Genomic DNA, 26,096 nt, shown 5'->3' on the forward strand with positions numbered 1-26,096 from the left:
TAAAGGAAATGGTATTAATTACATCAGCTGGCGAAGAATGACATTTTAGTATTAATGTATGTCTAACGGTAATACACACAATTCTTTTTGTCCACCAGACTTTCATTTGAGGCCATGTGTTAGATGACCTGACAGGTTTTGTTATGAAGCGAAAGACGTGTTTATTTTATATATCTCTGTTAATCAAATACGATTCACATTTAGTATCGAAATGAAGCCGGCTGTGTTTTAATCTTAACCTAAAACATACATAACAGTAAAAGAGGTACATGTACTTACCTTAAGTGTTTCAATTTATTTTATAACCACTATTTCAAGTTTCATAACTGTAAACACATTTGCAAGTGTTGTAGTGCTAGAGTTGACTAACAATTGTTCAAATTGTAATACTCAAAGAAATAAGGACAAATCGTCGCATTTTTTATAAACAAATCACTACACGTCATTCATTATTCGCACTTGTTGATAAACTCAACAACACTGAATGAATATTTTATCTCAACACATAGCCAATATCACTTCTCAGATTACTGGTTTTGTTCTCAGATCAACTGAAGGTCAATATTACACCTTAAGCGACTGCCTATTGATATTCTAACATATGGAAGGTACAATAAAATCATAAGTAAATGTTGTTTTGTTGTTGTTGTTGTTATAACGGTTAGAAGTGAACACTACACCTTATACGACTACCTATTGATATTCTAACATATGGAAGGTACAATCAAATCATAAGTAAATGTTGTTTTGTTGTTGTTGTTGTTATAACGGTTAGAAGTGAACACTACACCTTAAGCGACTACCTATTGATATCCTAACATATGGAAGGTACAATCAAATCATAAGTAAATGTTTTGTTTTTTTGTTGTTGTTATGACGGTTGGAAGTGAACACTACACCTTAAGCGTCTAACTATTGATATTCTAACATATGGAAGGTACTATCAAATCATAAGTAAATGTTGTTTTTTGTTGTTGTTATAACAGTTGAAGGTGAAAATTACATCTTAGGCGACTGGATATTGTTATTTTAAAATGCGGAAGTCACCATCGCATCGTAAGTAACTAATTTTTTCATTTAACACTAAGAAGTTTTTAAGTGACTGATGTTTATAAAAATAAGGAAACTGGAGTAAGATTTGTAATGTACGTTTTATTGAGACACAAACAGAACTGACCGACAAAACGACCTTCAGGTTTTGGTAACTTTTCTTTAACAGACCTGTCATGACATCAAGGAAATAAAAATTGCTACGGGGCAGAGTTTTTTCACTTTCAAATCTCACTTAAGAATATATTAGGACTACTATATTAACTAACTTAGGAAAATAGTGGACGTTTGAAGCACGGGACATGAACTTCACACAGCAACCGAACAACAAACAACAGAAAACACCTTTCTACTCTACTGTTCATGGTTTTTACTTACTGCTTTATTAAATCAAAGGGTGAACAGAAAATCAACCAATAAAGTGCAAAACGAAGAGAAATCCTAATTTCTGACCAATCCTGGCTTTAATAAATGTACATAAGGATAACAACGACTTTGCAATGTTGGAATTATTTTGTTAAATATATTGTCAGATTTAATATTATCTTTCTGAATTTCATTTCTAGGTTTTTTATGCTTGAAAGTTTGTTTAAGAAATTTAGAAAACTATATAAACAAAGAAGAAATTGTGGCAGTTTAAAATATAAAAATTTTAACAAACGAAACTTAAAAATTGATCTACTTGAATAAAACGTAAATATACATAAGTGACATCTCTTGGAACGTACAGTTACATAATGCATTTGATTGTACTGAATTAATGTCTTCCTAGATGAATTATTGTGTATATGTGCACATGAAAATGGTTTTAAATGATACAATTTAGGGTGTGGGTGCACATAGAAGTTGTGTCTAATGGATTAAATGAAACAGAACATTTAAACAAATTTATTTTACTGGTTTTCTGAGGTGTATTTATTTCTTCATCGCTTCAACTATACATGTATATAACTGTATGCTTTTTCAACTATATATATATATACATATATGTCTTGACAGTGTATTTTGTTTTCTACAGCATTTGCTTGTGTTAAAGTTACGTCTTTGGATAACATATCTCCTGAAAATGAAACATCAGAAACCGTCAGTGTAGAAAATGGAGTGGAAATGATCACAATACCCGATGAAATGAACCAGTCGGTAGTGATCACAATACCTGATGAAATGAACCAGTCTTTAACAAGTCCAGATAAGGAGAAAGAACCAGAACGTTGGGAATGGGAAGGAAAACTGGACTTTGTTTTAAGTTCTATAAACTACGCTGTCGGTCTTGGAAACGTATGGCGATTTCCATACTTGTGTTATGAAAATGGTGGAGGTATGTGTCTTGTGGTTTAATCCAACATAATATACATGAAACCTTTACCTTACTAAATGTTAAATCGATGGTTCTAATGGATTATATGTTGTTGTTTGATATTTAGGGGCATTTTTGTTTCCCTACCTCATCTGTTTAGTCTTGTGTGCTGCTCCTTTATTCTTCCTGGAAGTGGCCATTGGTCAGTACCTCAGCGTTGGTGGTATCGGGGTCTGGAATTTAGTTCCTATCTTTAAAGGTAGCTATTGTTGTTTACTTCTAATGCCTTAGTATTTTTCACCTTTTCCGGATATATATAACTCATACTTGTGTCTCAAATATGTCAACAGTTCTTACATTATGTAATCTACACTTTCACTAGGAATTGGCTTTGCTTCAATGACCATCGTTTGTCTTTATAATATCTACCACGTGGTGATAATAGCTTGGACTACATTCTACTTCTTTTCCTCAATGACGTCACCACTGCCTTGGGAATCGTGTGGTAATTGGTGGAACACACAATACTGTATGAAAGAGGGAACCAACATCACGAATCTCAATATTACAGCCACCGAAGCAAAATCACCTGTAACCGAATTCTGGGAGTAGGTTTAATTTTTTATTTTTCAGATGAATCTTTTATTTTCGATCAATAAATAAAAGTCGTATTTGGATCTAGTGTTCTCAAAATATTGTTTTCTATGTATATATATATACATATATATATTACAATGGGAGTACAATTAAATAACTATTTTCTATCAACATAATGTTATTATTTATTTATTTTCCACATTTGTACACTGGTTTTTAGTCCAGTTAACTGTTTACCAGTAATTTATATTTTTCTACTTTAATTTATGAAAAATATATTGTCGATAGTCCAAAATGTTTAACTTGTCCAGCCACAGTGGATTTTCAACATTTATTTTAAGATATACCACGATGTAAAATGATAATATAATTTATTTATTAACTTATAATATATGTGGTTTAAGTATGTAGAACAAACAACTAATCCTTTACATTTAAGTTTCAATCTAGGTAAATCTCAGAGTAATAAAGATCTTCCCAATTCTATTGAAATAAATTCCATTAACAAACATTCATTTACTATCGTCGGCATGGCCGAGCACGTAAGGCATGCGACTCGTAATCTGCGGGTCGCGCTAAACATACTCGCCCTCCCAGCCGTGGGGGCGTTATGATGTAACGGTCAATCGCACTATTCGTTGGTAAAAGAGTAGCCCAAGAGTTGGCGGTGGGTAGTGATTACTAGTTGCCTTCCCTCTAGCCTTACACTGCTAAATTAGGGACGGCTAGCACAAATAGCCCTCGAGTAGCTTTATGCGAAATTAAAAAAACAACAACAAACTAACGTCAAAATAACTATCTCAGAAAATTATACAATGTAAATCTACTAATAAAAAAAGGAAAATATTTTGAAGAAAAACTCCTTATTCTTATGAATTATACAATGATTTTCAAAACAAAACTACTGATTTTTAAATAAAATTATTTGTATTAGAATTTCAATTGAAATAAATACTTGTAATAGTGAAAAAAAAAGAAGTAAAGGTGGCTTCCTAGTGGCATAACGGTTTGTCTGCAGACTTATAATGCAAGAAACAGATATCTCAATGTGTATCTTTGTGCTTAACAATGACAAAGTTAGAGGTAAAAATATGAAAAATATGATTACTTTTGATAATTTGTATGAGAATGTAAGATACTTCTTTTAACAGATATGTTAACAGCTAAAATTAATAATAATAGAAGTTGTTTTTTATATAAATGATAGAAAATTTAAATATTTGTAAAATAATTGTTAAATTTTGAATTCAAACATCTTTCTATAAAAAGTTTAATTTTAAATTTGATTAAATTTTGTTTAATATCATTTTTTAAGTAAAAGAGTGGAGGTTGGAAGTTTCAACTTTTAGAATTTTTAGGATGCTTTTAAGGTTGTATCTGAAAATTAAGCGTAACTGTCTTCTCACAGTTGGCTGCAGCCCTATGAAAGGCAGTAGGAGTTGAGATATTACGTTTGTAAGCACTCAAATTTTAACCCTTAAATGATTTTACATACCTGCTGACTAGTCTGACATCAGTGTCTGGATTTTGTCTGATAAAATAATGCAATGGCCACTTACATTATTTGTTGTGACTCATGGTTGAGAAATAAGATTGATAATTCAAAATAACTGTTTAATTATAATTCTGTTATAATGTTTGTTATACGTATATTTTGTAGAAGTTGGTTAAAAATACAAAAACATCATTCAAAGTCATTATACGTAAAAAGGTAATTGTTCCAGGGGAAGCACACTTCCTCCAGATACACATGTTTTAATTAGGGAAGTTTAGAAATAGTGTTTCAAAATTATTTTGCATGTAGTACCTGAGTCACTATTCTCACAAACTACCATTGCATTTGTTTCTCTTCCTTTTCACAATATGAGATTAGTGTGCAAAATTCTGTTCAAAACAGATGATGCTTTCTGCAGCTATATCTAGGAATAGGCTTAACTAACAATGACTGTAATAATAATGGACACCTTATGCGCCAGTTTATGGTGCACCATGTACCTTACGAGAATTTTACCCAGTTAACCTTGTTATTGTTAATCTTGTAAGATAAATTTTAGGACATATATTTCTAGGTATAATCGGTTTTTAAATAACCTTCCTTGTTTCTATTATTGGCTTGAAAGGTACTTACAATACCATAGTAGACAGTTTTATCATTTAATACTCAAAAATTAAAAATTTTGAAACCCTAACTGAAGTTGGTTCAATAGTACATTTCAATAAAACAGTATTTATTACTCTTTTGAAGGCGTCGAACATTACAAATTACTTCGGGATTACATGACCTGGGAGGTGTGAACATAGAACTGAGTTTGTTTTTGTTACTTGCCTGGTTTGTGGTTTATTTCGTCATCTGGAAAGGTCTACTGAGAAGTGGCAAGGTAAGATTTAAACTAAAATAAAACTTGGAAAGAAAGGAAAGATTGCATAAAACAGTGTTACAGTAACCATAAGGAAACATCACCTAATGACACAAAACACCATTATAGTAATTACAAGAACAGATCACATAGTAACAAAAAACATTACAGTAATCACAAGGAAAGATCACCTAATGACATCAAACGCCATTACAGTAATCATAAGGAAACATCATCTAATGACATCAAACACCATTACAGTAATCATAAGGAGAGATCATCTAATGACATAAAACACCATTACAGTAATTACAAGAACAGATCACATAGTAACAAAAACCATTACAGTAATCATAAGGAAACATCACCTAATGACATAAAACACCATTTTAGTAATCATAAGAAAACATCACCTAACGACATAAAACACCATTACAGTAATTATAAGAAAACATCACCTAACGACATAAAACACAATTACAGTAATCATAAGAAAACATCACCTTTTATTTAATCCAATAATCTTTAATGTTTCTGGCATTAATTATTTCATATCTTCGGACTGTTTTACTTTATTATTTGTTCATTGTTTGCAGATTATTGAGGTGTCAGCAGTCACTCCATACGTCATTCTAATCGTTCTTTTTATTCGTGGAGTGACGTTAGAGGGCGCTGGAGATGGACTACTTTTTTACATTAGTCCACAATTTGACAAACTTTTGGATCCCAAGGTTCGTTTATGATATTGTTATTACATTCATATACTAATGTTATTGTTATTATATTCATATACTAATGTTATTGTTATTATATTCATATACTAATGTTATTGTTATTGTATTCATATATAAATGTTATTGCTATTACATTCATATATAAATGTTATTGTCATTATATTCATATATAAATGTTATTGCTATTACATTCATATATAAATGTATTTGTTATTACATTCATATATAAATGTTATTGTCATTATATTCATATATAAATGTTATTGTTATTATATCGAGATTTGAATGTTATTGTTACTATATTGAGATTTAAGTGTTATTGTTATTATATTAATATACCAATGTTATCATTATTACATTCATATACGATATAAACACCAGTAAATATTAATGTTAGATGTTAAAGGTTGTTGGACAGAACCAATGGCATATTCTTTTACCAACGAATAGTGGGATAAACCGTACATTTTAATGCCCCTGACGCTGAAGACAAACACTAACAACCAGGCTGGGCAACAAATAAAACTTCCCATCTAATGTAACTATAGTTTACGTCTTTAGTGAAAACAGTGTCATTGTTAATCAGTAACTGTCAAGCGATTTTTTTTTCGTTTATTTGCTATCAAGCTTTAATACTAGTTAATAATTCTTTACTCAAAACGAAACTAAACTAAATTAGTGTTAAATTTAAAGAAGTGAACTCTTTGTAATCAGTTAATTTATTGTATTAATGTTATTAGGTCTGGGTGACAGCAGGAACGCAAGTGTTTTTCACCTTTGGTGTTGGTTTCGGTTCTGTCGTAACTCTTGGAAGTTACAACAAGTTTAGCCACAACTTCTTCCGGTAACAAACAAACTTTTAAGAAATGTTTTCTTATGTTTTAATTTAATTATTTAACAATGATTTGCACAAAAATGTTCAATGTAATAATTCTCTATACTCTGTATTCGTTATTCTTTCAGTGTTTCTGTTTCCATGGATATTATTGTACACTTTGCACACATTCATTATTGTTTCTCTATCTTTATTTCTAGAGACGGATATATTCTTTGTCTTGTTAACCCTGCTACCAGCATATTTGCTGGTAGCGTTGTATTTTCCGTCCTCGGACACATGGCCTACTTGAAAGGTGACGGGACTGAAGTTGCTGACGTTGTAAAGTCCGGTAAGATAATTCAGTCTTCTAGTGCTTCAGTTGTTTATATAAACACTAAAAATTTTGTTTCTGTACAAAATCAACGTGTAACAGAATATTTCAGAACAAACTTTATTAATATATTTTTTTTTAATCTTGGTTCTAAAACATTTAAAATGAAACATCTATTGTTAAGTTACAGTGTATGAACATCTTAATATACACTAAGTATTATCAGACAGTGACCTGCTGTGTTATTTTCAGAGTACAAACACGGTCCTTGTTTAGATATAATCTAACATGGTGTATTTTCTTCAGGTCCAGGGTTGGCATTCATCACCTACTCTGAAGTTGTTTCACAGTTGCATAATTCACCTCTATGGGCAACTGTATTCTTCTTCATGCTGGTAGTCCTGGGCATAAATAGTCAGGTGAGCAGATAATATGTTTATGTGTTAATGTACGTCAACATTGTGAAATATTCAGAGATTAAACACTGTCTTTTCGTTTTTGTTTCAAATTTATACGTTTCTCTTATCGTTTGCTTGGTGGGAGTTTTAACGTCTTGTGCGTGGTTCAACGTATGGAATCTCCTTGAAAGTGAAATAAACAATTTCAGCAGTATAAAAACGTGAGTAACGTTAACGTGGGGGTGTTATTTAGTACGGCCGTTACATTTTACCCAATTACACATTTCAACAAAGAACAAAAGATATACGAGAGAACCGATAGGTATGGGGAAAACAATTAGCAAGTTGCGACTGTTTTTTGGGATTTAGAAATTCTGCCAATCCCTCAATGAACGTAAGGCTAGTACGTGAAATTTGTAAAACTTGTAGTTGATGAAATGAAAGGATATCATTGTCATTAATTACACTGACACCTGAGTAGCAACATGAGCTAACGGTAGAAGCTACGAACTGTTTTACTCCATGACTCCCATATATTATTTCCTGGTGTGCATGTAACATATAATTTTTCAGTTTAACAAAACTAACCCTTCTGGTGTGTTGCTAATATCATATATTTTATTTCCTCCTCTGCCCTATCAAATATTTGGTTGCAAGTCATGTGTCGAGTTACAATACAATTGTTAATACGTGTGTATGCTACATCCTACAATTGTATGTAACTTGCTACATATAACAGATATCATCTACGCGATGGATACCTCCTAAGTTTTCCTATCGTGTTACATATATTAGTAACAAGTTACATGGTTGTTACGTGTTACATTTTTTAGTTATGTGCCACATGTCACAGTAATGAACTATATCAGCTACATGGTTAATATCTCTTGCAGTTGCTACATATGTTTGTAAGTTGTTACATATGTCACTAATGAGTTACGTGGTTGATACCTGCGACAAATCTCACCACGTTATTCTAGTCCTAGTTTCAGATTGTTGTGTGTTTCAACTGCGACCTCTAACACATGTTTGTTGTGTGGCACATATACTTGTTGCTGCACGTCACATGAGTTTACATTATGTTCTATTTTATATCTAACAAATCAAACAATGGATGCGAAACCACATATTGTTTAACTGTTTATCGCTGGTTAAATATTTCAATATGCAAGAAATTTCAAAGTAACATTCTTCAGTGATCCATAGAGATAAACTTCTATTTCAGAAACTTATAACTTAAAACGTTCTCTCACGCAAGATGAAGTATTACGTTTTCAAACTAAATAATAACACGTGTGTTTGAAACTTTATTATATAAAACATTAATTCACTAAATATATACACACTGCTGGCCAAAATCTTAAGGCCAATGAACATAAACAAATTTGCATTTTGCATTGTTAAACTCAACCACTTGTTTGAGTAGAGCTTCGAAAGATGAAAATAAGGAAAGAGAAAATAAAAAAAAACGTTTTAGCATTTAATAGGGAAAATGTGAACACTATGAAATTAGCCTAAATACTAGCTGGTCAAAAGTTTAAGACCATACCAAAAAGAAGTCTTAAACAGGGTAGGAAATGCCCAATAAGAGGTCTCATCAGTGAGTTGTACGGCCATCAAACATTTGCTTTGGCATGGTCGATATAAGATTTCGCAGAAGGCTGGCTGGTATATTATTCCAAGTGGTGAAGATGGCTTGACGAATATCATGCACTGTTTGAAATTGACGTCCATTTCTATAGATTTTCCTTGCCATCTACCCCCCAAACATTTTCAATGGGGCTCAGTTCGGGCGAACACGCTGGATGGTCCAAAAGAATCACGTTATTCGCCATGAAAAAGTCCTTTGTCCTGCGGGCATTGTGGATTGCAGCGTTGTTTTGCTGAAAGATCCAGGTATTTCCACACAAGCGGGAACCTTCAGTCAATAAGGATGCTCTCGCCAACATGCTAATGTAGCCAGCTGGTGTTTGACGCCCCTGAATAATCTGAGTTCTATTGTTCCATGGAAGGAGAAAGCACTTCAGATCATGATGGAACCTCCTCCACTGTGTCGTGTAGAAACTTTCTCCGGTGTGATATCCTTATCGTGCCAGTAACGTTGTAAGCCATCTGGACCGTCCAGGTTAACTTTTTTCTCATCGGAAAACAAAACTTTCTTCCACATTTCTACGCCCAAGTTTGGTGCTTCTCAGCAAAGTTTAACTGAGCTGTTTCGTGGTGTGGAAGGAGGCGTGGCCTTTGAAAACGTTTACGATTTTTTAAAGCCTTTCTCTCGTAGATGCCGTCTTATTGTTCTTGAGCTGCATTCTGTGTCCGTAAGGGCCTTAATCTGGTTCGACGATTGGCTGTTGTCTTGCCGGACAACCCGTCGAATCCTCCTACTCAACGCCGGCGAAATATTTTGGGGCTGACTACTTGAAATTCTCGTTCCATATTCCTCAGGATCTTTTGAGAAATTTGCAACAGCAGTTTTACTACGCCCAGTCTCACCAGCGATGGCATGTTGAGAGATACCTTAATTTTGCAGTTCGAGAATGCTGCCACGTTCAAACTCTGTCACCTTTTTTGCCTTTGGCATGTTTGTACCCAATGTTACACAGGTGATGCGAGTGGAAGATGTTGACAATAGTAATGCTTGAACACAAATGACTAAATTTCGTTTCGTGTTTACCGATTAACGCTTCATTTCAGTACGGTCTTAAACTTTTGATCAACTAGTATTTAGGCTAATTTCATAGTGTTCACATTTTTCCTATTAAATGCTAAAAAGGTTTTTTATTTTTATTTTCCCTTTTCTTATTGTCTTTTATCGAAGCTCTACTCAAATATGTGGTTGAGTCTAACAACGTAAAATGCATATTTTCTCTTTTTTGTTCATTGATCTTAAGATTTTGGTTAGCATGTACATATACAATTTATATAGATGTGTCTAACTATGTTATTAAGTTACTTTGATCTGTATGTTATGACAACATGTGTACTGATATTGGACAGTTTTTGTTTTTCAGTTCTGCACCATGGAAACTTTCATCACAGGGATCGTAGACGAATGGCCATCTCTTTTGAGACCGCGAAGAGGAGTTTTTACCGTAGTAATTGTTATCATCTTATACATGTTAAGCCTACCAATGGTCACTAAGGTATGTTCCATAATATTAAAAAAAAAATCAATAAACGAGTAAAAGGAAGATATCATTATGGTAGATGTTTCATTTGTCCGTCAAAAAAAAAAAGTTCCTCAAGCCGTCATCTTATCCAAGATGTCTTCAGTAATGGCGTCATAATTAATGGCGTCAATGATGATAACAGTAAGGTACTGCTGTAGAGTGAGATGTTAGTTCCTGTAGAAAGATATCTATAACTATCTCAGTTTGTTATGTAATGATTGGTCTGTAGTACATGACGTCTAATGATGATGTGTAGCACATGATGTCAAATGTTTAGTGTTTAGTATGTAATGTCTAATGATGATGTGTAGTGCATGATGTCTGATGTTGGGTGTGTAGTACGTGATCTAATGATGATGTGTATCGCATGATGTCTAATGATGATGTGTAATGCATGATGTCTCATGATGATGTGTAGTGCATGATGTCTCATGATAATGTGTAATGCATGAAGACTTATGTTGGGTGTGTAGTGCATGATGTCTAATATTGGGTGGGTAGTCTAAAACAAATCTTCTTCACTGTAAAAAATGACGTAATAAATAAAACTTACCATAAGCACAACTCCCAATACTATTATATTTATTCAGTAACGTTCCACTTCTGATATATCTGTTTATTTCTGTGGCTTTACCATGGTGTTATCTTGTATCTAGAATATGAAAACTGTAACTTGTAATGAAATATATTTAATAAAAACGAAACTGTTAATAAATAATTCTGATTGGATTTCTTTAAACTGATTGTATTAGTCACTAAAATAATCTTTTTACTTTTCAGGGGGGCATGTACCTATTTCAAATAATGGATTGTTATTCTGCGAGTGGAATGACTCTACTCTTCATTGTATTCTTTCAAACTATAGCTATTACATGGGTTTATGGTAAGTTTCAAATTCATGTCCTGCATTATTTCTTACGTCACTTCCCACTTCTTATATATCTGTTTATTTATATGTTGTTATTCTGTTCCGTAGAATGTGATGATGTATTTTACGTATGTTTATCCTAGGAGGAGCTGTTGTACAATAAACAAGTTAATCTTGAAGGGTGGTATCTTATTATATGCAGGTTAACCCTAGAACATGCTGTTGTACTATATGCAAGTTACCCTTAAAATATGTTGTTGTATTATTCTCAAGTTAACCCTAGAATGTGCTGATATGCTATATCCAAGATGATGATATATTATTTTGAAATTAACTCTAGAATGTGCTGTTGTACTATGTGCAAGCTCTCCCCTAAAGATGATGATATATTATTCTCAAGTTAACCGTAGAAGATTGTGTCTTACTCAAGTTTCACTTTAGAGATGATAGTTAATTATTCATTACATTTAATCCTTGTATTATTGTACTCAAAAGCCAATAGCTTTTAACAACTTAATTTTTTCTTCGCTTCACTTTTTCTAGTTTTTTTTTTAACTTCATCACCACAAAGGATCAGATTCGCTATTCATCCTTTAAATTATCTTCTTACCTTTTGTTTTGTTTTTTAAATTTGCGAAGGTTACATAAGGACTGTCTGCGCTAGCATCACTAATATAGTAGTATAAGATTAGAGAGAAGGCAGCTAGGTGTCACCACTCGCCGTCAACTCTTGGGATACTCTTTTTCCAACGAATGGTGGGATTAATCATCACTTTATAATGCCTTCATGGCTTAAAGGGCGAGCATGTTTCGTTTGACGGGGATTCGGATCCACAACCCTCAGTTTACGAGTCGAGCGCCCTAACCACCAGGGGCCTTTCTTGTTTTTAATCTTTTGTGGGATTTTCAGTTGTTTTCATTATAAACTTTGAACTATTAATTAACAAATACACTTTTAATTTGTAGATTTGATTTAATTCAAGTTTTATGTCAAGTGGTTTTTTTACGTGAGAAAACCAGTAAAACAATAAATTTGTTAAAATATTAATAACAATAAATTATTTCAGGTGTAAAAAGGTTGTCTAGCAACATTGAAGAGATGACAGGATATCGGCCTAACTGGTACTTCCTCGCTACCTGGGTTTTTGTCTCTCCAGCCATTTGTTTGGTAAGTTTGATACCCCTATATTACCAATAACAGTATAACATTGAAATTAGTGGATTATATCAGCACGCGATTATTGGTATGTTAATGGTGAGTTCGGGTTTGGTCTCAAGAAACGTCCTCACCTAAATGCCACAGACTCCTTTCCAAGAAGAAGAGGACGAAATTCGACTGAAATTCCAACTGAAATAATGGAAATTTAAGGATAGATTTCTATGATTGTTGAATTCAACTCTGATATCGGAGTTTGTTTGTGGCACCTTTCAGGGTTCAAAAGACACAATTCTGATATAAACATTAATGTTTTATGTGTTAAAGATGGCACCATTCATTGAAAATTAAATTTAGTTTCAACAACCGCAATTTTAGTATTACATTTAAAACATTTATCAATAAGTATATAATCAGGATCTTGACATACTGAAAGTCCTGTTCATGTTGAGCACACAGTACTTTTATTTATAATTATGTGATAAAGAAATGATGGCTACACATACCACAATTATTTTTATAATTGTTTAAATCTTGAATACACAAAATGTAGGCCCGATACGATCAGGTGGTTAAGACAATCGACTCGTAATCTGAGGGTCGTGGGTTCGAATTCCCGTCACACCAAATATGTTCGTCCTTTCAGTCGTGGGGACGTTATAATGTAACGGTCAATTCCATTATTCGTTCGTAAAAGAGAAGCTCACGAGTTGGAGGAGGGTGATGATGACTAGCTGCCTTCCCTGTAGTCACTGCTAAATTAGGGACGGCTAGCGCATATACACCTCATGTAGCTTTGCACGAAACTCAAACCAAACCAAACCCGAAGTGTGAATTTTTTATTGATTTTTGTTTGAGGTGTCATTCAATAGGTGGCGAAACATTTCATGAGCCTCAATCGCCACCTCTGATATTGAGAACTAGCTGTATTTCAGCACAACAGATTGCATAATAGTATTATTTATTTCGGCCACTGACGTTGACATAAACAGCCACGCCATATCTCAGTTGCGGTAAACTGTATTGACCCTCACCTATGGTGGAGTTATAAAAGTATTTAAGGATAATGGAGGACCTGGATTTGTACATTTGTTCACTGTAAGTAACGAAATGAACCTTGAACATTCAGCAAGTGAGAATACTATATGTTAATTGTGATAACAGATCATTTTTCTCACTTACTCGATAAAACTGGCATTATGTTAACTCAGTTACATTTCTCACAGTATCAAAATCATATAAATAAATACCTTATCTTTAGCAGCTAATATATATATATATATACACACAAATGATTTTCAATTTTATTTCAGTTTCATTCAGAGAACCAGAGAATGTTTTTTTTTTCTAATTCTAAATACATATTTCCTTTAGGGAATATTCCTGTTTTCAGTTATGAGATACAAGCCTTTGGTGTATGCAGAGACTTACGTTTATCCTTGGTGGGGAGAAGTCTTAGGCTGGGGGATAGCCCTGGCTTCAATGTTATGGATTCCGTTATATGCTTTTCATTTTATGCTGGTAACACCAGGTTCGCTTAAGGACGTGAGTTGCTTTTCGTCTTTATCAAAAGTAAAATTTTAAATATTATTGATAAATTATTTATACTGAAACTTATTATCATGTTTTCCTTCAGTACATAATCATATTACTAACACTAGATCCTCCTTTAGTACATGATCATATTGTAGTAGAGTTTCAACACTTATTTCAACAAGATATTACTAAAATACACCAGTTTCTTTACGTATAAATATCATTTATGTTAATATTTCCAGGTATAATATTTATGATGATAAATGAGGTTAATATTCAGATTAGGAAGTTATACCTCAACTATTGAATTCGTTTTGTTTTTTTTCATTTCAGCGGCTGATTGCTGGCATAACTCCTACACTTCGACCTTCCAAGAAATAAACAAAGGCACTTGGTGAAGATTTCAAGCTTCCCAAAACTCAAACGAATCAACTGTCAAACATTGGAAATAATACGTTGACAATCCAAGAAATACTTCACATTTAAATGTTAAAAAGTCTATGTGATCATATTACTAACACTAGATTCATAGACTTTTTAACATTTAAATGTGAAGTATTTCTTGGATTGTCAACGTATAATTGATCTAGTGACTAGATCCTTCTTTAGTACGTGATCTTATTACTAACACTTGATCTTTGTTTGGTATATGATAATATTTTTAACACTAGGTCTTCCATTAATTCATGATTATATTACTAACACTTGGTCTTCCATTAATTCATGATTATATTACTAACACTAGATTTTCCTTTAGAAAATGACAATATTACTAACACCAGGTCTTCTTTCAGTACATGATTATATTACTAAATCTAGATTTTCTTTTAGTACATAATCGTATTTTAACACTAGGCTTCCTTTAGTAGACCATCGTATTACTACACTAGTTCTTACATTAGTGCATCATCATATTACTAACACTATATCATCCTTTATTACATAATTATATTACTAACACTAGAGAATCCTTCAATACATGATCATATTACCCACACCTGGTCTTTCTTTAGTACATCATCACATTACTAATACCAGATCTTTCTTTAGTACTTGATCATATTACTAACACCACATCTACCTTTACTACATGATCGTATCACCAACACAAGGTATTCCTTTAGTGCGTGGTCATATTTCCAACGCTAGATCTTCCTTTAGCACGTGACCATATTATTAACAATAGATCTTTAGTACCTGACTATATTGCGAACACTAGATCTTCCTTTAGTGCATGATCATATTACAAACACTCGGTCTTAATTTCCCACATGATCATTTTACTAACTCTAGATCTTCCTCTAGTACATGATCACATTCATAATATTTGATATTCTTTGAGAACATGATCATATTTTTAACCTTAGGTCTTCCTTTAGTACATTATCATTTTACTAACACCAGATCTTACCTTAGTTCATGATCATATAACTGAAACAAGATTTTTCTTTAGTACAAGATCATATTACTACATCAGGACTTCTTTAGTTAATGATCATATTACTACCACCATATCTTCCTTTATTTGATGGTCATATTACTTACAGAAGGTTTCCTTTAGTACGTGATCATATTACTAACAGGTCTCCTTTAGTACGTGATCGTATTATTAACACGTTTTTTCATTAGTACATGATCATGTTACGATCGCTAGATCTTCCTTTAGTACGTGATTATATTAGTAAGACTAGATCTATAGAACTTGATCATATTTTAACACAATATATTTCTTTAGTACATGATCATTTTAGTAACACTAATTCTTTCTTTAGAACATGATGATATTTCTAACTATAGATCTTCAATACGTGATCACACTACTTACACCAGATCTTACTTTAGTTCATGATCATATTACTCACACTATATCTGTATCTTAGTATAGGTCATGATCATATTACTAACAATGTGTCTCACTTTAGTGCATGATCACCTTATTAACCCTAGGTCTTCCTTTAGTACATGATCAAACTAGTAACACTAGATTTTATTCTAGTACATTATCATATTACTTACACCTGGTCTTCCTTTAGTACTTGATGATATTACTAACTCTAGTTCTTCCTTTAATACATGACCGTATTACGTCTTCCTTTATTACATGATGATATTACTAACACAAGGTCTTTCTTTAGTTCATGATGATATTACCAATACTAGATCTTACTTTACTTCATGATCATTTTACTAATACTTGATCTTTCTTTTGTACATGATCATATTACTAACACCAGATGTTCCTTTTGTACCTTATGATGTTGCTAGCACTAGATCTTTAGTACAAGATTTTATTATTAACATTGGATATTCCTTTAGTACATTATCATATTTTAACTCTAGGTCTTCCTATACTACATGATCATATCACTAACACTAGATCATCCTTTAACACATGATCATATCACTAATACTAGGTCTTCCTTTGGTACGTGACTTATCACAATAAATCATACTCTAGTACGTGATCATATTACTAACACTAGGTCGTCCTCACTAAATGATCATATTATTAACCCTAGATCTTACGTTAGTTCATGATCATATTACTAACAATACATCTTCATTTAGTAAATGATCGTGTTATTAACATTAGAACTTCCTTTAGTACGTGATCATCTTGGTAACAGTAGGTCTTTCATTAGTACGTGATCTTATTAATAACACTGCATCTTATATTAATACATGATCATATCACAAACATTAGATGTCATGTCACTGACACATTGGTTTCTCTTTAGTACATTATTATATTACTAAGACTAGATCTTTAGTTCATGATGATATTACTAACTTTGATACATGGTAATATAACTAACACTAGTTTTTCGTTTAGTACATGATTATATTACTAACATAAGGTCTTCCTTTACTACATCATTATATTACTAACCCCAGGTCTTCATTTACTACATGATCATATTACCAACACGAGATCATCCTTTAGTACATTTTGATATTACTAACACTAGAACTTACTTTGGTGCATGATCATATTACTAACTCTAGATCTTACTTTAGTTCATTATCATATTACTAACACTACATCTTCCTTTAGTACATGATCATAAAACTAACACAAGAACACTTTTTACTAGATGATCATATGACTGACAAAAATCTCGCATTGGTACGTGATTTTATTACTAATACTAGGTCTCAGTTTAGCACATGATCTTATGAATAACACTAGGCGTTCCTTTATTACATCATTATATTACTATCACTAGATCTATCCTTAGTTCATGATCATATTACTAAAACAAGATCTTCCTTTAGTACATGATCATATTACTAACACCAAGGCTTTCTTTAGTACGTGATCTTACTACAAATATCATTATTTACTAAAGGAAGACCTAGAGACAGCAATATGATAATGTACTAAAGGAATTATTGGTGTTAGTAATATGATCATGTACTAAAGTAACATCTAGAATTACTAATATGATAATTTCCTGGAGTAGATCTAGTGTTAGTAATATCATCATGTATTAAAGTAAGACACAGCGTTAATAATATTATCACGTACGAAAAGAAGATTTCGTATTAGTAATATGATAATGAAATGGAGATGTAGTGGGACTAATACGATTATAAACAAAAGGAAGACCTAGTTTTAGGAATGTCATCATGTACATGAAAAAGGTTAGGTGTTAGTTATATGATCATATACTTAAGGAAGACCTAGTTTTAGAAACATTATCATGTACTTAACAAAGATATAGTGTTAGTAATATGACCATGTACTAAGTAACATCTAGAGTTAGTAATATTATCATTTACCAAAGTAAGTTCTAGTGTTAGTAATATGACCATGTAATAAATGATGATTTTGGATTAAAAATATGATCATGTACAAAAGGAACACATGGTGTTAGTAATACGATCATGCACTAAAGTAAGTTCTAGTGTTAGTAATACGATCCTTGACGAGTTCTTACTCTAGTGTTAGTAATATAATCATTGAAATCTTATTGTAGTACATAATCACATTGCTAACACTAGATCTTACTTTAGTACATAATCATATGAGTAACACTAGATGTACCTTTATTACATGATTATATTACTATCACTAGATCTATTCTAAGTTCATGATCATATTATTAAAACAAGATCTTCCTTCAGTACATGATCATATTACTAAGACCAGGTGATCTTTACTACATGATCATATTACGAACACTAGATCTCACTGTAGTTAATAATCATATTAATAACACTGGATCTTCATGTAGTACATGATCATATTACTAAAATTAGGTCTTAGATTAGAACATGATTATATTACTACCATTAGATCTTACTTCAGTTCATGATGATATTATTAATACATGATAACATTATTAACTCTAGATATTTGTTTAGTTCATGATTATATAAAAAACACTAGATCTTTCCTTGGTACATGATCATATTACTAACGCTATATCTTACTTTAGTACATTATGATATTACTAACACTAGGTCTTTTTAGTACATGATCATATTACTAACACTAGGTCTTTTTAGTACATGATCATATTACTAACACCAGGTCTTCCTTTAGAACGTGATCATATTACTAAAACTAGATCTTCAGTACATGATCGTATTTTTAACACTAGATCTTACTTTGTTAAATTATCATATTACTTAGATTAGGTATAGTGCTAGGAATATTACTTAGATTAGGTTTCCTTTAATACATCATAATATTCTTAGCACTATATCTTCGATTAGTAGAGATCATATTACTAACATAAATCTTCCTTTAGTACATGATCACGGTACTAACATTAGGTCTTCCTTTAGTTCAGGATCACATTTCTAACACTTGATCTTACCTTAGTACGTAATCGTGTTACTATCACTAGATCTTACTTTAGTATGTGATCATATTACTGACACAAGATCTTACTTTACTGCATGATCATTTTTCGAACTCTAGATTTTACTTTAGTACATAATCGTTTTACTAACACATGGTCTTCCTTTATAACATGAACATATTACTAATACTAGATCTTCCTGTGGTACATGATCATATTACTAAAACCAGGTCTTACTTTAGTGCGTGATCATATTATTAACTCTAGATGTTCAGTACGTGATAATATTACTAACCCTAGGTTCTTTCAGTAGATGATGATATTACTAACACTATATTCTCCTTTAGTACATAATAATGTTACTAATGTTAAAAATATGATCATGTACTAAAGTAAGAACTAGTGTTAGTAATATGAACCTTGACTAGTTCTTACTCTAGTGTTAGTGATATGATAATTGAGTAGATCTATCCATAGTTCATGATCATATTACTAACACTAGGTCTTCCTGTAGTACATGATCGTATTGCTAACACTGGATTTTCCTTTAGCTGATGATCATATTCCTAAAACTAGATCTACCTTTATTATATGATCATATTTGTAACAATAGGTCTTTTTTTAGTACATAATCATATTACTGACCCTAAACGTCTTACTGTCTGATAGAGCAAGTAACTTCAATTTGAGATCGATTTCTGAAGTTCCTTTCTCGAAAATGAAAGGCCTGGCATGGCCGAGCGCGATAAGGCATGCACTCGGAATCTGAGGGTCGCGGGTTCGCATCCGAGTCGCGCTAAACATGCTCGCCCTCCCAGCCGTGGGGGCGTTATAATGTGACGGTCAATCCCACTTTTCGTTGGTAAAAGAGTAGCCCAAGAGTTGGCGGTGGGTGGTGATGACTAGCTGCCTTCCCTCTAGTCTTACACTACTAAATTAGGGACGGCTAGCACAGATAGCCCTCGAGTAGCTTTGTGCGAATTTCAAAAAAACGAAAATTAAAAATATTTTGATCCTAAGCTCACAATATATTTATTTATTATATACGTCTAACTTCTAGATATAAATCTCAAATTTCAATAGGAAAATAAAGTAGAATTATCTTATTTTCTTCAAGCCTAATTAATCATGTTAAATAATGTTATTTTGAAAGACTGCATGAAGAAATTCCAAGGGTAACTCTATCCTTCAAAATTTTATTATGTGTATACTTGAATAGATTGAGAAAGTCGTAATAAATCACTTAATATATTAAGAGTATAAAATTTTGTTATGACTTCAGGTCAATTTTTGTAATATCTATTTGTAATTCTCCTGATTAAATTATCAAATTGGTACCTTTTAGGTGGTTTGCTTGTTTTGTTTTTATTTGAAGTGAAACTATTAAGCCAGAGAACAAAACCTGCTAAATGGATGTCATATGAAGAACGGTTCCTTAAAAAAAAAGATAAAATATGGTTGTCACATGGAGTTCACATATCAGCCCATACTGCCATTTAGGGAAGAGAGGGGTGACAGTGCGCTGGTAAAAAGTGTAAAACAAAGAAACCTCCAATAACTCATTAACGTCAAAACTCAGTGTGATATGTTGTTCGATAACTGTACACAACTCCTAAATACAAAAAAAAAAGAAGAACCAGTTGACACATTGCTAGACATAACTTACCTACTGTAAGAGAAAATATAAATAACAACCGAAACAGTAAAGCAAATTTAAATTAGTGTAGTTTGTTTTATCGTGACAATAAACGTTATCATATTCAAGACAAGATCAAAGGTCATAGAGGGATGAGATCACATAATACTCGTATGTTGGTGCTGTGGATGTCAAAGAAATGAAAGTAAATCATAACACACTGCTTTTGGTTTCAAACACCAACCTCACTAGTTTTACTCCATCTGTCATGCGATTTATTGTGTTGAACGTTGAACTTTAACAATTCATAATCTATTATAGAAAAAAACCACCTACAAATATCATATTAACTTACAATTTGGTTTGAAAAATGTACACTTGGTTAGAATCTTGTTGAGGTTGATACAAACATGTACACACTAGGATAAGGCTGTCAGAAAAAACAACAAAATAGAATGTAACTGACAGAAATAGTTACAAACTAGGATGTATCTAACAGAAATAGTTACAAACTATGATGCATCTAGAAAAAAGAGGTACAAGCTAAGATGTAACTAGCAGAAAAAGATAAAAAGTTGGATGCAACTAACAGAAGTAATTACAAAATAGGATGTAACTAGTTGAAACTGGTACAAACTAAGATGTGACTAACAGAAACTGGTACATACAGGGATGTAAGATTTATATATAAGAATCATATTTTTTGTTTTGACGATATTCTTAAAGCAATTTCTAATCCCAAACGATTTTCTAACTGTCGTTTTAATTTTCCATTAAGAAATCCAGTCTGAAGAACAAACATGAGAAAGGTAAAACGTATTTTGGTTTTAAAGTTTTTAATTAAAAGGATGTTTTTAAACTCTATGAAAGTATACATATCACACAGTAATAAAAATACAGACCTAAAGAATAGATATTTTATACCGTTTGACCTTCTGCTTTCAACTGTGGCGACTCCAAACTGAAATACAAATATTATTATTAAGAACATGATTTATAGAGGGCAGTAGTATCAACTTACTACGTGCAGTATATTTTCAGCTATTGTTATGGTTTTTGATAATCATGAGATATTGCATGGAAAACAAGTAATTATTGATAGAAGGATTATAGAGTTAATACGACGTAACGACGACCCTGAGAAATAAAGAGTTTGTATTAAACTGTCGTCTTTTACGAGGAATTTGTAAATTTGGAAAAAAATCTGACTCGAGTTTTAAAACTTTGGATCTGAAGATGTCCATTGTCATTTACTTGAAATTTATAATTTTTGAAAGAACTGGGACTTGAGCCTTTAAAGTTAGGATCTGAATACTCCATTTTGCTTCTATGTTATGTTTATCTGTTTTGAGCCTACTGTCAGCGCATCTGTCTGCGCTCTATTACTAGAGGGTAAACTGTTGCGTTATAAATCCTGAATTTACCTATGTATTTTACTTATGCGCATCATATTTATCGTGTTAAAAGTGAAAAAGTAGTGACGTAAGTTATGTAAATTCATGGTTATTCAAGGACATGAAAAGTTGCTTCCCTTATATGTAATTGTATAAAACGCCCATAAAAACTGCCAAAGACAAAATGTAAAACCGAAAATTTGAACGTATCCTCACATCGACTCAACAAACCTTCGTAGACAAATTCAGTGTTGATCGGTCAATAAGGGGCGAAGTAGTTGTAAAAGAAACGCTCATAAAAACCGTAAGCCTCAAAAAGGTCTATGTGTTTTCCCCCCATGGACCCAATGAACCACCATACCGAGTTTTGTGAAGATCCATCTACCAGCGGTTAATGGTAAAAAAACGCTCATAAAACTGCAAAATACAGAAGTGAAATATTCTAAGTATATCTTCATTGACCAGATGGAACCTCTGTATTGCTGTTTAAGCTGAAATTCCTTACGGCTATAAAAAACTGCTAAACATTAAAAGAACAAGTACGTTTTCTTATATAATTTATCTCAGTGTTCCAAATGTGAGAATAGTTTTATTTTTTAGATATTTTGTCTTATTTCAGTTCCATCTATATCCATTTTTAATGTGTGATGAGCTGTAAAACATGGAGAAATAAAATTTTAAAAAAATGACTAGTATCACAAAAACTGATATCCCATACGATACAATACTTTAAACAGTTTACATGCGTTTATTCAAGAAATGTTTGAAACATTCAATATCTAATGTGACTGCAACGGGCTGTGATACACTTTTTACACCCATTTGGCACACTTCGAATCAGTCTATCAATGTTATCTTGGGGTATGGGAGCCAACTTGTCTAGCAGGGCTTGTCGGAGTTCCTGTACATTCTGAGTGCTGCCGTTCAATAACACACCTCGACAACATATCCCAACAATGTTCAATCGGATTTAAATCTGGAGATCTGGCGAACCACTCAAAAGTCTATATGTCTTCCTCATCAAGGAAGTCCATACGCGTACACAGTTAGGCGACGGGGGCTCGCGCGTTAACCTGCATGAAAATGAGCCCATCGCCGACAGCAGAGGCAAAAGGCCTCACAATGGGTTCCAGAATTTCGTCTCTATATTGTCGTGCATTCAGAGCACCCCTGTTGAATAGGAGTAAGTCGGAGCGGCCACCCAAACATATGTCTGCTCAGACCATTACAGAACCATTACGGAAAATCGCTCTCCTCGACGTCTCCACACTCTCGCACGTCCATCATTATGAGACGCAGTGAGCCCTTTTCCGAGTGACGTAAATAGTTAAATACACTAACCCTAACGTTTCACAAAACTGTTCGATTACGTGTTGGATAAGTTTTCAAGACAAACATTTAATTCGATTTGAATCTTAATTATTTTATATGACGTTCAAGCATGCTAACTAAAGATGTTTTGTATAACTATTCAATTAAAATGTTAAATTAAGACAAATTATATCATAGTCTATGGATATATGTTTCTGCTATGCTTAAAACCCTCATAAAAGGCCAATATTTGATTTTGTAAGGTCTACGTTAGAGTTAACACTAAACTAGTTGTTGTTTAAAAACGTAGAAATGTAAACCCTCATTTTACTAAATGTTTTCATAGCGTGGCAAATTGATATAAACTGGGGTATGGTAAAAAAAGAACATTTATAAACAACAATCCTTTAAGTATTATATTTCATGTTCTATAAACTAGGTTTTCAGTAACACGTGTCTTGAAGGTCAGAATAGGTTTTCACAAAATTCTTTAACTTGCGCATGTTCACTGAGTGTGAATTTATAAACGATTGTTTGAAATCGTAAATGTAGCAGAAACTTTAGTGAAAAGGGCTATATGGGTTATGTTTATAGTTTTATAAATTTAAATACTGAGACCCTCGGGGTCAAAACAAAATTAAATGTTATTTCATCAATTTCTACCAGGCGTCACTTTGACGAAGATTTGTTTTTAAAAGAATCTGAATTTCTCTCCAACTTTGCGAGTTCAAGATAACAGGTTACAACTAATATCGAAATCACTAAATCACTCAGCGTGAACTTGCAGTGCCGACTGGAGGCAGTAATTACCTCCAGCTTATTACTCCCCCCTCGCATAAAAACACAAAAAATTACTCATTTGGCAAAAGGCCAAAAGTAACGTGTTTAAATTGGGTCACATGCTATCGGAATCATGGATGGAATAGCATGTACACTGATAGAAACAATAAATAATTATATACTGAAGGAAAAAGTGAAGGCAAAACGACCAATTGGTTTTAATTTGGTTTGCTTTGAATTTCGTGCAAAGCTACATGAGGACTATCTGCGCTAGTCGTCCGTGATTAAGTACTGTAGGAAAGCAACTAGTCATCACTACCCACCCCAACACTTTGTCTACTCTCATATAATTATACAAGATAACGTGTACATTCTTGTATAATTTTGAAAGGTAATTTTTTAAACATTTAATTATTTTCCTATTGTAAATGATATGATATGATGATTAATTTTTAATTAATCTTTGTATGCATTGGAGCCTTTTTAACAATAAAATATTGTTTTCACTGCAAAATTATCCTGTCTTACAGATAAATATCAGTTATTCTCTTTGAAATGAAACATCTGTTTTCAATTTTCTAACTTTGAACTTCATACAACTTTTGAACCACTTACTTCATCAAATGAGATTCTGGTTTTTGTTCCATAGTATCAATTATTATTTGTATCTTAATAAAATTATTGCAAATATTAACAATAAAGGCACCATATATAAATATGTTTGGAATCCCATTGGAAAATAATGGTGGTGTGAAGGTTTAAAATTATTTAAGTATGATTATTTACACACATTGAAAAACATTCAGTATTCTAATGTATTTGACTGTGGTGAAACAAGCTAAAAGAATTAGGTATCTGTTTTTTACAGAAATTTATAATTTGAAAACAAGAAGGCTATTTTAACATTGATATAAGATTTTGATGTGGGCTACCATTGCATTTAACAGCTTATAAGACTACCTGGCATACAACAACTACAGTAGTGGTTGGAATACTATTGATGTAAGTAGTTTGTTATAACAACAGTTTTTATAATATGAAGTTTGTGATTGCTAACTTAGAAAAGACATTCACTCCATAACAGCTGTTATACAAGTGTTTATTGTCTGTTCCCTAGTAGGACAGAGGTAAGTCTTTGAATTTGCAACGCTAAAATCAGGGCTTTGATTCCCCTTGGTGGACACAGCAGATAGCCTGATGTTGCTTTGCTATAACAAAACAAACACATTATGTCTAATATGTCTAGAATATTATCTACCATCCACTCACCATATTGTCTGACTGAAATTATATATGAATGAAATCATTAGATCATTAATGCATGTAATAAAACCTTTGAAGTCCAAAGTACATGTAGTTTTTATTTTAATTAATGCATTCAGAGGGAGATGTTAAGTTTCTAGCTTGTTATATTATATTCTTAAAGTTTATTTGCAATTTTGAAAAAATTCAAAGGAACTCAGTATTGACAGTTTTTATGCCCCTGTAAAAGTGTTTTTTGTGCATAACTTCAAAGTCATAAAAGCAAGAACTTGTTTACCCTTTTTAATACCACTAAAATATTAGTGTATAAACATTTGATCACTTTTTAGATTTCATAATGTCATTAAAACTTTTAATTGCTTTTCCATTATTTACAATTTGTTACCCTCTTGTAAGTTACAAAAAAAAAAAACAATGTGCTCATTACCTTTGAAGGAGTTTCAAAATGACGGTTTATAATTTTGTTGTTTTCTGACAATAATTTTATAATAGCTCAGGCTGCAAGCTAAGAAGTGATGCACTAAATTAATCTTGATTCTCCTTTAATATGTTTATAAAGAATACTTGATTATGAGTTCCAATAAAAATTG

General features: G+C 32.3%; 1 protein-coding gene and 1 pseudogene across 1 annotated transcript; both read left to right on the forward strand.

The window, feature by feature from the left end:
* Positions 1-1,034: 1,034 nt before the first annotated feature.
* LOC143236244 (sodium- and chloride-dependent GABA transporter 1 pseudogene) lies at positions 1,035-2,638 on the forward strand (annotated as a pseudogene).
* A 183-nt stretch (positions 2,639-2,821) lies between these two features.
* LOC143236245 (sodium- and chloride-dependent GABA transporter 1-like) lies at positions 2,822-14,692 on the forward strand. Its single transcript, XM_076474522.1, has 11 exons — positions 2,822-2,955; positions 5,190-5,322; positions 5,898-6,032; positions 6,776-6,879; positions 7,071-7,201; positions 7,490-7,602; positions 10,593-10,724; positions 11,532-11,634; positions 12,687-12,787; positions 14,150-14,320; positions 14,645-14,692. Exons 1-11 carry the CDS (start codon positions 2,822-2,824, stop codon positions 14,690-14,692), a joined length of 1,305 nt encoding a protein of 434 aa, XP_076330637.1.
* The last annotated feature ends 11,404 nt before the right edge of the window (positions 14,693-26,096 follow it).

This window comes from Tachypleus tridentatus, chromosome 13 (assembly GCF_004210375.1).
Source record: "Tachypleus tridentatus isolate NWPU-2018 chromosome 13, ASM421037v1, whole genome shotgun sequence".
NCBI lineage: Eukaryota > Metazoa > Arthropoda > Merostomata > Xiphosura > Limulidae > Tachypleus > Tachypleus tridentatus.

Coding starts and splice junctions, on each gene's coding strand:
- LOC143236245 (XM_076474522.1), top strand. CDS start 2,822: ATGACGTCACCACTGCCTTGGGAATCGTGTGGTAATTGGTGGAACACA. Junction 6,880..7,070: donor TTTAGCCACAACTTCTTCCG/GTAACAAACAAA, acceptor CTTTATTTCTAG/AGACGGATATATTCTTTGTC. Junction 14,321..14,644: donor CACCAGGTTCGCTTAAGGAC/GTGAGTTGCTTT, acceptor TTTTCATTTCAG/CGGCTGATTGCTGGCATAAC.